This window comes from Podarcis tiliguerta (genome assembly GCF_965153285.1).
Source record: "Podarcis tiliguerta genome assembly, chromosome: 1".
Classification (NCBI taxonomy): domain Eukaryota; kingdom Metazoa; phylum Chordata; class Lepidosauria; order Squamata; family Lacertidae; genus Podarcis; species Podarcis tiliguerta.
Window position 1 is genome coordinate 21,935,539 of NC_139534.1, and position 12,920 is coordinate 21,948,458.

General features: G+C 51.6%; 1 protein-coding gene across 1 annotated transcript; it reads left to right on the top strand.

The window, feature by feature from the left end:
- The first annotated feature begins 6,068 nt into the window (after positions 1–6,068).
- SP9 (Sp9 transcription factor) lies at positions 6,069–8,718 on the top strand. Its single transcript, XM_083426835.1, has 2 exons — positions 6,069–6,299; positions 7,141–8,718. Exons 1-2 carry the CDS (start codon positions 6,279–6,281, stop codon positions 8,491–8,493), a joined length of 1,374 nt encoding a protein of 457 aa, XP_083282961.1. The 5' UTR covers positions 6,069–6,278; the 3' UTR covers positions 8,494–8,718.
- Positions 8,719–12,920: the final 4,202 nt, after the last annotated feature.

Sequence of the window (12,920 nt, forward strand, 5' to 3'; positions counted from 1 at the left end):
TCTCAACCTTCTGGGCCGTTTAATTTAAGTAAAGACCAGGACAAAAACCTGAAATAGCGCAGCAAAACCGAGGGTAATCACAGCCCCCCAAAGTGGATCTGGGGGTCTCTATCTCTCTCGGGTTTTGAGTCCTCCGTGGAGGGCAGTCTGAGACCAAGCGGAAGGGCCAATATCACTCCTGGAACCTGTGGGAAGCAGACGGCTCTAACCACTTCGCCACACGGCATCACCTCGTCGCCGTGGCTGGAGCAGGAGCGCCAAAGGTTCGCCTCCGTTCCTCTGCCAAGGAAGGCCCAGAGGATCGGGCCCTTTGCATGCTTACTTGGGAGTAAGCCTCCTTGAAACCGCCGGAGCTCCCTTCGAAGAAACCATGCCCAGGGTTCAAACTCCTAACAGCGCAATCCTAGCTACGTCTACTTGGAAGTAAGTCCTAAGGACATTCGGTGAGGTCAGTGGGGTTTAGGCTGCAGCCTGGATGAGCCCTAAACTCAGGTTTGTTTTGGGAAACCACTGGGTGGATTATCGATTTGAATATTGGGGTTTGTTCCTTTCTCCTGTAGGGGTGCAGATTGGCTCCCCCCCGCTTCAGGCTTGGAAAGGACTGATTCTTCCCCGCCCCTTCAGAGAAGGCGAATAATCCCAGGCCTGTTGTGACCATCCCCCCTGCGCGCGGGCCGAGGCTCCACGTCCGCCTTCTTCACCTACAAAATGTGGCCCGGAATTATTAAATTATACCCATGCGCTCACTGTTCCTCCAAGGAGCTGGTGGCAGCGTTTTTCTCCCCGCTTAAAAAAAAGTCCTCCCAAGAACCTTGCGAGGTAGGCTAGGCTGGGAGGGAAGGATGGAGGAAATGCAAGCGTGTGTGGCTTTTGTCCCAAGATCAGTTAGTGAGCAGCCGGATTCGAACCCGTGGCCTCTGGAGGCCCGGCGCGCAGTTCTGGAGACTGCATAGGTGGGCGCACGTCCGTCGCAGGTAGTGGTGGGTCTGGGTCAGCTTCCGGCCTGTGCTACTGAAGAATGGATTAAACCTCGCCGTCGGCGCCCTGAAGCCAGCAAGTCGGTTAGACTCCCCAAAGGGCTACTAATGTAGTCTTAATTCTCTGCTTCTGCTACTTGGCCGCGAGTGCGGAAAGAGAAGCAGCCACGACGGGCTTCTTCCTATCCTGTTCGGAGGCGATCCGGAGTGACTCCGGAGCGAGCAACTCCGAGACCCGGTGTCCTCCTCCAGCGTTTGCCGCTCTCCTTGGCGCAGAGGGAGCAGTGGGTCAAGCGCCTGGAGATCGCGACCCTGCCGCCTTTGCTCCCGGGGCCCACGCCGGGCAGGTGGCGCTGCAGCCTCGACGGCGCATCTTTATTTTTCTTCTTTTCCTTCGCCAACGGGGTTTAAACAACCCCTTTCAGGCGATGGTCCCTTCGACGTCCTTCTCCTGGCGCTGTAAACAAGCCTAAAGACGTTTTGTTGAATAATCCCCCGTAATTGTAGTAATTAAAATCATCATCCAGTCACCTTCCTTTGACACAACAGTGTCTTCCCTTTTAATTGTTCACGTGCCTTCTGCGGAAGAGGGGAGAGGAGGAGGAGGAGGAGAGACAGACAGAGAGAAAGAAAGAGAAAGAAGGGGGCGTCGGGGGCCACCCCATCCCAATCCACACAAGCTGAGATGGGGAAAACGAGGAGCTCGTGGGTGGGTAGGGCGGCCTTCGAGGGGGCGCACATTTGGAGAGGCACATCAGAGAGAGAACGGATCCGTCCGCTTTCCTCTCCGGAGTCGTCCGAGCGGCGCCTCCTGACTGCTGCTGCCGCTTCCCTCACCAGGCAGAGATGAAAGCCCCGTCCATCAAATGCTCCCGCATTAGAGGGGCTTTATTTGCAGGGGGGGGCAAGGGAAATGAGGGAGGGGGGCTGCGTTAACAAATAGAAAATGAAAGCTCAGGCCGGTGGGGGGGGGCTGTTGGAGAGTCCCATGATTTCCTCTTTAATTTCCAGGATCCGTTTGATCCCCGGATTGCTGCTTCTTCCTACCCCCCTCCCCGCCCCGTCTGGTCCTTGTTCTTTTGAGTAAGCAAAAAAATAGCCACGCGTCCTTCGCCTCTTCCAAACAACAAACCCAGCGAAAGGGATTAGGCTGCCAAGGACTCTGTGCTGGGTGAACCTGGTCCTCACTGCCCTCTCCCCCAACCCCACTCATGCAAGCTCCCTCCCCACTTTTTTTTTGTATCAAGATTAAGAGAAGCCTTTTCTTAATCGAAGTTCCTAATTCGTCCCCCCTCGGAGCGTCTCTGGTAAAATCTGGTTCTGTATCATGTAAATGAAAGGGGTAATTGAGGCAGGGAGAGGAGGGGGGGAGCGTTGTTGCTTTGGGGGGGGGGAGGAGGAGAGAGAGGAGGGAGGAGGATGCAATTATTTGAACAAATGTTTTGGGGCAGGCTGTGTTTTCCCCTTCTGAAAAAGAAGTCCCCCTGCAGTCCCTTGCGCGCAGACCAGGACGCACCCAGCAGCCGGGCAAACTCGGTCTCTGGTATATTTGACAGCAATTGCTCTTCAGTCGATGGATTTAGAATTGCTTAAAAAGAAAGAAAGAAAAGGCCCGTCGGTGCAAAAGCGCCATTTCATCGGAAGGCTCTGGAGTGTGAACCCGCGAAGCCGCCCCCCCCCCTTTCCAAATCATCTCTAATGAACCAATTGTTTGGCGCTTCTACCTCCCGAAGATTTGCAACTTTCGGAGTTGGTGCGGATCAAAGGGGCCCGTGGAAACGCGGGGAACCTCTGGGAAACTGGATTTGCTGGAAGGAAGGAGGGCTGATGCCTTTAATTAGCCCATTCTTCTTTATTAGTATTCATATTGAGATTTAAAGGGGGGGAAGGAGGGGAGAGAGGAGAGAGAGAGAGATGCATGTTGATTTAAGCCCCCGTGTATTTACCATGTAAATATATTCCGAGACAAAAAAAACGTCACGGATCAATTGTAAAGGACCCGGATACATAATTTTAAAAAATCAGTTTCAGTTTATATGAGGTTCTCACCCCACTTTCGCTTCTTAGTCGGATTTGTTTATGCAGAATCGACATTTAATAGTGCTAATTGCACTCCAGTTAAATTGCCCTGATTGCAGAAAGGGAAGCAATTTTCGTGCTCTCTGTCTGGGTTTGGAAGAAATTGTTTTATATTCACCTCTTTATAAAGAAGTAGAGATAAGGCACCGAGCCTCTGCACAAATTGCACTTATGGGCTGACTGGCAGCATTCAGGCGCTATAATAGAGCATTATTTGGCCGTTTTGAATAATGTAAAGCGGTTGCTGAAAGCCATTCTCCTGAAAATTGCTTTAACTTTTAAAAGGGTGATGATTCACTCCAAACCAGGGCCCTTTGTTACATTGTCATTATCCCCCCCAAATGTTTTAACAGTCAGCTCAACACTTCGGCATAACACGCTGATCTTTGTTTAAAAACTAGGGTTTTTGGAGTATGAAGAAATCTGACAGAAAACGCTTGACCCCCTCTCAAGATTTGGGAGCAAGGATTTCTCCTGCTCCTCCAAGCGCTGAGTTGATTCCCTTCCTTTCAGGCGCGCACCGTCGTCGTCCTTCCCAGCCAAAATCCCACTTTACTTTTATTTACTTGCAAAGACGCGGCGGATTAAAGACGGGCAGCGGGAGGAGACGACGCCCCTGCGCGTTGCAAAACAGGACCCGGGGAGCAATCAGCTCGGGGGATATGCGCGTTTTGCTTGTTTAGGAGGCACTGGGTGGGGGAAATCTGTTGTGGGTGCCCACAGACGTCATCTTAAAATGAGTGATTAAAACAAAAGAAAACACCCACCCACACCCCCTGCTCTGTGAATTGGCATCAATTGGGGGGGGGGATCGAGGGAAGAGAGGGAGAATTATTATATTTATCCTTTCGTCAGCCTTTTCCTTAAAGAGAGGGTGGGAGAAAGACTCTCCCTTTCTCCTCCCCGAACTGCCCCCTGGCTAGCCAGAAACGCCTCGCCGCCACTTAGCAATCCACCTCTATTAGCAAATGCAACGGCGGCTTTTTTTCTATAAATAAACAGGGGAGCTCGCCTCCCTCCCTCCCTCCAGATACGGGTGCAGGAGGCTGTGTCACCTGTTGGATGAAGGATTCTGGAGACGTGGCCCTCTGGGGCTTCCCCCCCTACCCCACCCCCTGCTACAGCTTTGCTGCGAGGCTGGATTTCCACCCCAAGTGCACACACACACATACGCACAATCGTTTTTCCATAGCTGCCCACCTCTAGCACTTATACGCTCCTCTTTGGCAATCTTGGGATGAGCTTCCTTGGCGCACCTTTTTGCTGTACGGGCACTCCCAGTGCCTCTGCACTGGGGGCAGCAATCGTGGGCACAGATTTCCCCCCCCCCCCTTTTCCATAATTCTAGACTTTTGTGGACTCCTTTGCCCCACTCCAGCCGAAGCAAAACAGCACTGGCTGTAAAGCATAATTAATAATAATAATAATAATAATAATAATAATGGAGCTCCACCGAAGCCAGCTTGTTGATTGCTTTGAAAGTGTATCGTGACACAAAACGGGGTTCTTCTTTTAATGCATACTTTTGTGTGTGTGTGTGATGTTTCTCTTTTCTTCTTTAAATGGTGACAGAAGGAAAGCTGTGTGTGTGTGTGTGTGTGTGTGTGTGTGGCGAGAGGGGGGGGAGAAGGAAATCGTGATTCCCCCCTCCTTGCCTTTGAACCACGTGTATTCTGCATCTGCGAACTGACGAGGTTCGGAGGTAGCAGATGTTGGCAGAAAGGAAGATTTAAGCAGGAGGAAGAAACCTAAGTTTTTTACCTCTCTGCGTCTCCCTCCCTCCCCATCCCTGTCCCTCCAAACCGCAGCGAGGATTAGACGGGCAGACAAAAAAATACAAAACAACAACGATGGGATAATCACAGCGTTGCAGAGAGAACATCTGGAGGGTTTGGAGACGTGTGCTTTCTTTTAAAAAAGTTGATCTTTCGCCCGGCCGCGGGAAAAAGGGTGAGTTTGACGCAATTTCTTGAAGGTCCTCCGTCATCCTCCGCAATGGCCGCCCGAGAGCGGCTGGTTGACGAAGTTCTCCGTATTTGTCACGTGCAGGGAACGGATAGAAAAGTCTCTGTAACTTCTCGGTACGTGTGGAAGGCGGCGGGGGGGGGGGCGAGAATCTGTCCAAGAATGCTTCTTACTTACAGACACACACACACGCAGGAATTCGTGAGGACAAGAAAAAGGTCCAGCGCAGACTCTGCAAACTTGGTCTCATCTTTCTTTATCCACACCTTTAAAGGGGGACATTCTTGCCCTTCTCTGGCAGAGGAGCGCTAGGAAACCACCCTGTGAACTAGGATAATAAAATACTTTCCCCTCCCCAATGTTATTTAATCCAAATATTGCATTTTTTAATATTTAAATCTTTTATTCCAAACGAATCTAGCAAACGCATAAAAGCATTGCCAATGACTATGGGGTGTGCGGTGAGTTGGTGATTTTTTTTTTTAAAAATGTGAACAGGCTTTTTTATCGTTTAATGTTTTGCAAACGCTTTTCTTGGAACCCGTACGATGCTAGACATCCCTGCGCCCTGCAGAGACCAGGGTGACAGTGGAGGCCTGTAGGGGTAAAAAGTCTGCCTCTTTATGTGGCACGGCGTGACACACCTAGTTCGGTTTAATGAACGAGGGGAATTAATGAGCTGTGTAATGTTCGGGATAGGAAGGGGGGATCGAAAAGCGACGGGGGGGGTCTGAATTGGAAAAAAAAGCAGTTTGCATTCTCCCATTTACGCCCCTACCCCGAAATGGGAGAGGAAGTGTCATCATGTTCTCTTCTGTCACAACCTTGACGCTGCTTAAACCTAGGCTTTATTTATTTTTATTTTTTTAAAAAAGTTAATTGCGCTATAATGTTTTTAAAAGACCCCCAAAGCACGCTGGTGCGATTTCTTAAACGCGCCCCCACCCCCACGCCTTGAGCCCGCCCGCACCTTCTGCCTTTGACTGGCACGCGCCCAGAGCCCTGGCTCTTACATCTCCAAGTTCCCTGATTGGCTGCGGAGCAACTCCTGCTCGCTCTTTCTCCACCCTCATTGGGCGAGAGTCTCAGCCAGCGGTACTTCAAAGCAGGCGCTCCCCACACTTAGGCTGAGTTTAGCCGTCCAGAGACAGGAGTGTACTTAGCGCAAGTGGGGGAAATACAGCGGGGAGCGCCGAGGACGCTCGCGCAAGGCAGAGCCCCCCTTCGGATCCCGCCGCCCAGCCGGGAGACTTGGCTATGGCTACGTCTATACTTGGGGTAAGTCGGGAGGCGCTTCCGGGCTTGAGGACCTCGGCTTTCGTTGTCTTCTTTTTTTTTTATGGGCGAACCTTAAAACTGTTGCTGTCGCCACAGCGAGCAGTTTGTGGTTGCACGTCGGGAGAAAGGGGGTTAGAAGCGTAAAGGTAAAATAAAGCTTTCTTTCTTTCGATTCCAGCTGCTGTAAAGAAGCAGCTCGTTTTTGCTCGCCGATCTGATTTGCAGCCCTGCCATGTTTTCCTAAAATTTCTGCGCGAATCCCCCGCGTAGGCTGCTCAGGTTTTCCCGGTTCGTAACCCATATCCCGCTCGAGGTTTCTCTGCAGCCTAGTTTTAGACCTTTTGGAGAGCGCATAGTTTTTGCTCTCGGGATCTTTGCCATGAAGGCCGATTTGTTTGCCCCACCACCGCCACAAAGGGGGGACGGGGGGAGATGAGAAAAATGCATCGACTTCATCTTTTTTTAAAAAAAGCAGACGCGCGATTTATTTCCGTTCTTTCTTTCTTTTTTTAAGCGTGGTTTTCTTTCTGCTTCTGTCGTGGCTGCTCCCTGGACCCTTGTCATTTAAAAACATCGTGCTGCTGGATGGCGGTGAAAAGCGCGTCCAAATAATAAGATCGGCAACAATAATAAACCCAGCTAGGCGGGATGCGATGGCCCGGGAGTCTGATTGGTTTCGTTTTGTTTTAAAGGTCGAGTAAATTGCGCGGAACTTTTCGCCAGGACGCCGTGGCTTTCGTGGCCTGTTGCGCGCGCCTTTCCCCGCGGCGGCGGCGGCGGATCCGGGGCTTGGGCGCGAGAGGCTGACGGGCTGGTTTTTGTGTCTCCCTCCCCTCCACAGGAAGAGCCACGCTTCGGGACCACGCCTTTGGCCATGCTGGCCGCCACCTGCAACAAGATCGGCAACACCAGCCCGCTGACCACCTTGCCGGAGTCGAGCGCCTTCGCCAAGGGCAGCTTCCACCCGTGGAAGCGCTCCACCTCCAGCTGCAACCTGGGCTCCAGCCTGTCCGGCTTCACGGTGGCCACGAGCCGCGGCTCGAGCGGGCTGGCCAGCGGCAGCGGCACGGCCAACAGCGCCTTCTGCCTGGCCTCCACGTCGCCCACCTCGTCGGCCTTCAGCAGCGACTACAGCGGCCTCTTCTCCAACTCGGCGGCGGCGGCGGCGGCCGCGGCGGGAGTTTCCCCTCAGGAGGCCGGCGGGCAGTCGGCGTTCATCTCCAAAGTGCACAGCTCTGCGGCGGACAGCCTGTACCCTCGCGTGGGCATGGCGCACCCTTACGAGTCGTGGTACAAGTCCGGCTTCCACTCGACGCTGGCGGCGGGCGAGGTGGCCAACGGCGCGGCGTCGTCGTGGTGGGACGTGCACACCAACCCGGGCTCGTGGCTGGAGGTGCAGAACCCGGCCGGCGGCCTGCAGAGCCCGCTGCACTCGGGCGCCCCCCAGGCCTCCCTGCACTCGCAGCTGGGCACCTACAACCCGGCCGACTTCAGCTCCCTCACGCACTCGGCCTTCAGCTCCACGGGCCTGGGCTCGACGGCGGCGTCGCACCTGCTCTCCACTAGCCAGCACCTGCTCACGCAGGAGGGCTTCAAGCCCGTGCTCCCCTCGTACACGGACTCCAGCGCCGCGGTGGCGGCCGCCAGCGCCATGATTTCCGGCGCCGCGGCGGCCGCGGCAGCTGGGGGAGGCTCGGCGCGCTCCGCCCGGCGCTACTCGGGCAGGGCCACCTGCGACTGCCCCAACTGCCAGGAGGCCGAGCGTCTGGGGCCGGCGGGGGCGAGCCTGAGGCGCAAGGGCCTGCACAGCTGCCACATCCCCGGCTGCGGGAAGGTGTACGGCAAGACGTCGCACCTCAAGGCGCACCTGCGCTGGCACACGGGCGAGCGGCCCTTCGTCTGCAACTGGCTCTTCTGCGGCAAGCGCTTCACGCGCTCCGACGAGCTGCAGAGGCACCTGCGGACTCACACGGGCGAGAAGCGCTTCGCCTGCCCGGTCTGCAACAAGCGCTTCATGCGCAGCGACCACCTCAGCAAACACATTAAGACGCACAACGGCGGAGGAGGGGGCAAAAAGGGCAGCGACAGCGACACGGACGCCAGCAACCTGGAGACGCCGCGCTCCGAGTCGCCCGACCTCATCCTGCACGAGGCGCGGGGCAAGGACTCCACAGCGGGGCCCAACGACTCGTAGTAGGGGCTGAGGGAGGGCGGCGGAGGAGGCGGCGGCGGCGGGAGAAGTTTTGGCGGGAGAAGTTTTGGCGGGACACGGACGCGCCAAGGAAGAGGCCGGAGGAGAGAGAAAGAGCGCGCGAGGAGAGGAAGCGGCGCGCGCGGGAAGGGAGGGGAGGGGGACGCCAAAGGCAACCCCAGAAACAGCAGCAGCAGCACCGCCACTTTGGCTCCACTTTTCCAGGAGCTTTCGAAATGGGGGGGTGGGGGGGAGAGAGAAGGGGGGGAGTGGGTGAAAAAGGTGAAGCAGAGGGCGCGCTTTTTAGACCTTTTTTATATATATAAAGACTGTTGTTGGAGAGACTTGAACCCGGCCGGAAAGGGCAGAGACGCAGACAAAACAACCATTCAGTAAACAATAAACCACGACCTTATCTTCCTGGCGAACAGCAATAGAAGCGGCTGGAGATCGCGCGCAGGCTCCCCTCTCCGAAAAGAAAAGGGGGGGGGGGAATCAGACTAAACCAAGCAAAATTTAAAGGGGGGCAAAAAAAAGAAAAAACCCCAAACCAAACCATGAAACAAACGAAACAACAACCCGCCACCCAGGACCCCACCTTGCAGCTCTTTTGGAGTGGATTATTATTATATAGCTATACGTATAAACCTACTGCAGACTAAAGCAAGTCGTAATCGACAAAGCAATCAACCACGACGCTTTTTTCTATTTAAATATTGGAAAAGGAGAAATCGTCCTTTACACACACACGCTCAGACACACAAACACACACAGAGGCTTAAGGTGAGAAACTAAACTGGAAAACGGTTGAGACAGTTTATCTCTGTATCATCAAACAAATGTATAAATAGAGTTTCAAAACACACACGCACACACAAAGGATCGCGTTCTCTCTTTTTCCCTTGTAAATGTCAATTCTAATAGGGATTTTTTTTTTGGGAGGGGGTAATTCCTGAAATTCAGGGGAGTTGTTTTTTTAAAAAAAAGAAATTATTATGATTATTATTATTATTTCTGATGCACTTTGTGGAGGTCAGTATATATGTAAGAGATATTTAACATGTTGAGTTAACATTTCACTCACACCAGTAAGTTAAGGTTGTTTAAAGGAATTAAATGCGTTTATCTGTATTGGGGGGGGGGGGACGACGACGACACTTGGCATAATATTTTCATTTTGGTATTATTAAAGAACTCTGAACAATGCGCTCTGGGGTTTCATTTCCACCCCGCCCCCTGCCTCAGCCAAAGGACTTTGCCTTGCGATCTGCCTTCCTCTTACTTAGATCGTTTTATCTCCAGGTACATGGGATTGGATTAGTCTTGCAATTCTATACACACTAACTAAGGCACCAGGGGCCCATTGAATTCCATAGGATTTCCTTCGGGTAAACACGCTTCCGGGTTGTGAGTTCCATGTGTTCAGGCCGAATGAAAATGCTGAATGCTATGAATACTAAGGATCTGGTGTCAGCCAGGACCCCTCAAGGACAATAGATAATCTGAATAAACAAAGTCCCCTTATTTAGGATTGTTGTTCGTATCCTATTGAAAGGTCAGCGACAAAAATCGCCCGTTGATTTGGATGGGCTGCGATCCTAGAGCGCCTGGCGCAGCAGCCCAGTATGTGAAAACCCAACTTGTTAAAGCGACTTATTTATTGTTTAAATGATAGACGTCGCCTCCCCAGAAAGAAATAAGAGACCCGTCTTCAAACCCCATATCCGATCCTGGGAGATTTTCATAAATGATTTGCCTCTTATAAGGAGTTTAAAGATAAACCTGGGGCCGAGCAAGTATTTACTGTGTTAAAAAGCCTGCAACGCATCCAACAAGGTTGCTCAGGTTAGAGAGGAAGGCAGCCCCGAGGGAATAAATAGCTAGAGTCAATACTCCGGAAAAGACATTTCATGCCTAAATGAAAATCTTGTTAAATGTTATTAATTTTGACTTGGAGCACAGAGCAGCCCCCTGTGCCTTGTATTCCCTTATTAGAGATTCATGTCTTATCAAATATCTAATTAATCTCCTAGACATCATTTGTTCTGGCCAACTTTATCTCAGCTGGTCCGCGGGGAAAACCCTCAGAATATTCTCGGTGACAAAGCTTCCCTTGAAGATCCTTTTAATTGTCTAAATTAACTGCGCCGAATTTGCATGTCAAACGGCTAAGGGCAACCTGAGATAAAATGTAAACGTTTTAAAAAGCTTCCCCCAAACCAAGCACTTGATTTGATAACTGGTCCTTTTTTTTAATGTTAGGGAAGACAACTGGCTGCTTTCCCTTTTCAAAAGACAGTTGATCTATGCAAATAGTGAATTGGAAATGCTTATGTCTCCCCCATGCAGTCAAATGGTCCTCGCCTGTTATTTGAATATCAGTGGCTCTGCTATTGAAAAGGTTCAAGGATGCTCTCTGACTTCTTTGTGATTACGCAGTGCAGCGTCTTATTCTAAAGGGGGGTGGAAAAAACCTCAGGAATAATTAAAGCCTGGGATAAGGCCTGGGAACACATTTGGGACAGGAATCTCATTTAGACGGGCTCTTTCAAAATAAGGCGCAGTTAAATGGACCAGAAGGCAATTATTGAAATGAAAATTATTTTCACTCCTTTTGTCTTCTGACCACCAACTTAACAGTCGCAGGATATCTTTTTTTTTTTTAAGGGAAAATCGTTCCAATGAGATAATTGCGCTACTTTAAGGGGGAAGAGAGAGACTCTGCGAAGGAGCAGAGAGAGAAAGAGGTTACATTGGGGGGTGGGTGGGGAGTTAATTTAGATTGCACGTTTCCAGAAAGAAAGGCGAAAATATATGTGAAGCCCCTTTTTTTATTTTACGAAATTGCGCATGCAAATGCAAGCCACCCAGCCGATCCGATCCTATCCTATCCGCTGGATTTGCTGGCAAAAGTAGGCGAAAGAATCCCTGAATAAAAACATCTGTTGTGTCTAAGCAGGGCTCGTATTTAGCTTCCCTCGGTAATTGTGCTGAAATGCAGCCGCTGAAAACCGGGGCTAGATGATAATGTCTCCTCCAGCAGTATTGTGAACCCGGAGTCTTTCAATGCAAAGCTGAGAAGAGCTGCCAGAAGCTTATCTGCAGGAAAGGGGCAATTTCACTTTGAGCTGTTTATCTGTCTACCGGTGTCGGCGGTAAATAATACGATCCTTATTTATTTTATTTGTTTCGGCCGACTCAGGGCGGTGTCGATAATGGGCTCCTCTCTCCCTACTCTGGCAAGCTTAATTTGGGGGGCGGTGGGGAGGGGAGCGCTTGTTAAGTGTATGAATCTCTCCATGCCCCGGACCCAAGTCTCCACAATACATTTGTGCTGTTTATATTGGGGTTTTTGGAAGGAGGAGAGGGAAGACAACGGCAGCTGGGGGGGGGGGGAGAGACAGAGGACACGCTTGAGGAAGGGGCAAAGTAAACAGAAAGCTTTATGAGCTATGCAGGATACAGCTTCCCTCCCTCCCCGGTCAGTTGTGCTGTTGTTGTGTGGGGCTTGCCTGAGGAATGCGCCCTGGCTGGGTTGTTTGGGAAGCAAGCTGCTTTGTTTGCGATCTGTAATAAAAAAGAAATAAAAAAATAAATAGAACCCAGATCAAAGGGCTCCCCGTCCAGGTCCCACTTTCTGCCAGGCCGGGGTTACAATTCTCAGCTCAGTGATCAAGGACCTCTTTGCATTCCTTTTGCCCCTTCGAGGTCAGGAAACGTCCATCATTTACAGACTCCCCAGAAACGGAGAAGGGGGAATACTTCAGAGCCTGGCCGAGAGGGGAATAAGAAGGAATGCTAACTTTTTTTTCCTCCCCCCCGTAGGAGGGGGGATATTTATCCAATAACCGGAAACAAATCTGATCATTGTTAGAACTCTCAGATTTTCGCAGTCCCATATCTTTGTGTGTGTGTGTTTACGCACACGTAAGAAGGGATGAGAGCAGAGGCAAACTCTTTTCCATTTGTCTTAGTGGAGAGACACCCCCGCCCTCTTAAAAGGGGATTTGGAGAGCCTAGACAAGGCACCAAGAAGGGGAATATAGGCTGGGGCGGTGTGTGTGTGTTTATGGCTGAGCGGGATTGTGGGGGAAGAGAAAACTGCTTTCACTGGATGGCACTTTACGCATGAGGTTCACCCAAACGACTATTTGTACTTTCTCTCACCCCGGTATTGTTACTTCCGGGGGGGGGGGACACACAAGTCAAAAGAGGGCTGGTTTCAGCACGCAGGTTTAGATCGGCGGGCACATCAACGCGCACCCTCCGGGGCTGCAACCCAAAATCTGGCTTCCCTAGGCTTGCTGCTAAGCAAAAACAGCAGAGGGTGGTGCTTTAGGTGGTAGAGACTGAAGTGGGGAGGGATCGCGCACTGCTTACCAGGGACGGAGGGTATCTGAAGCCGATCTGTTGTCCTATTCAACCGGATC

What these genes read in the sequence shown, in the direction of transcription:
- SP9 (XM_083426835.1), top strand. Translation starts at nt 6,279, where the DNA reads ATGGCTACGTCTATACTTGGG. An exon ending in TGGCTACGTCTATACTTGGG is followed by an intron (nt 6,300 to 7,140) that starts GTAAGTCGGGAG and finishes TCCCCTCCACAG; the next exon opens with GAAGAGCCACGCTTCGGGAC.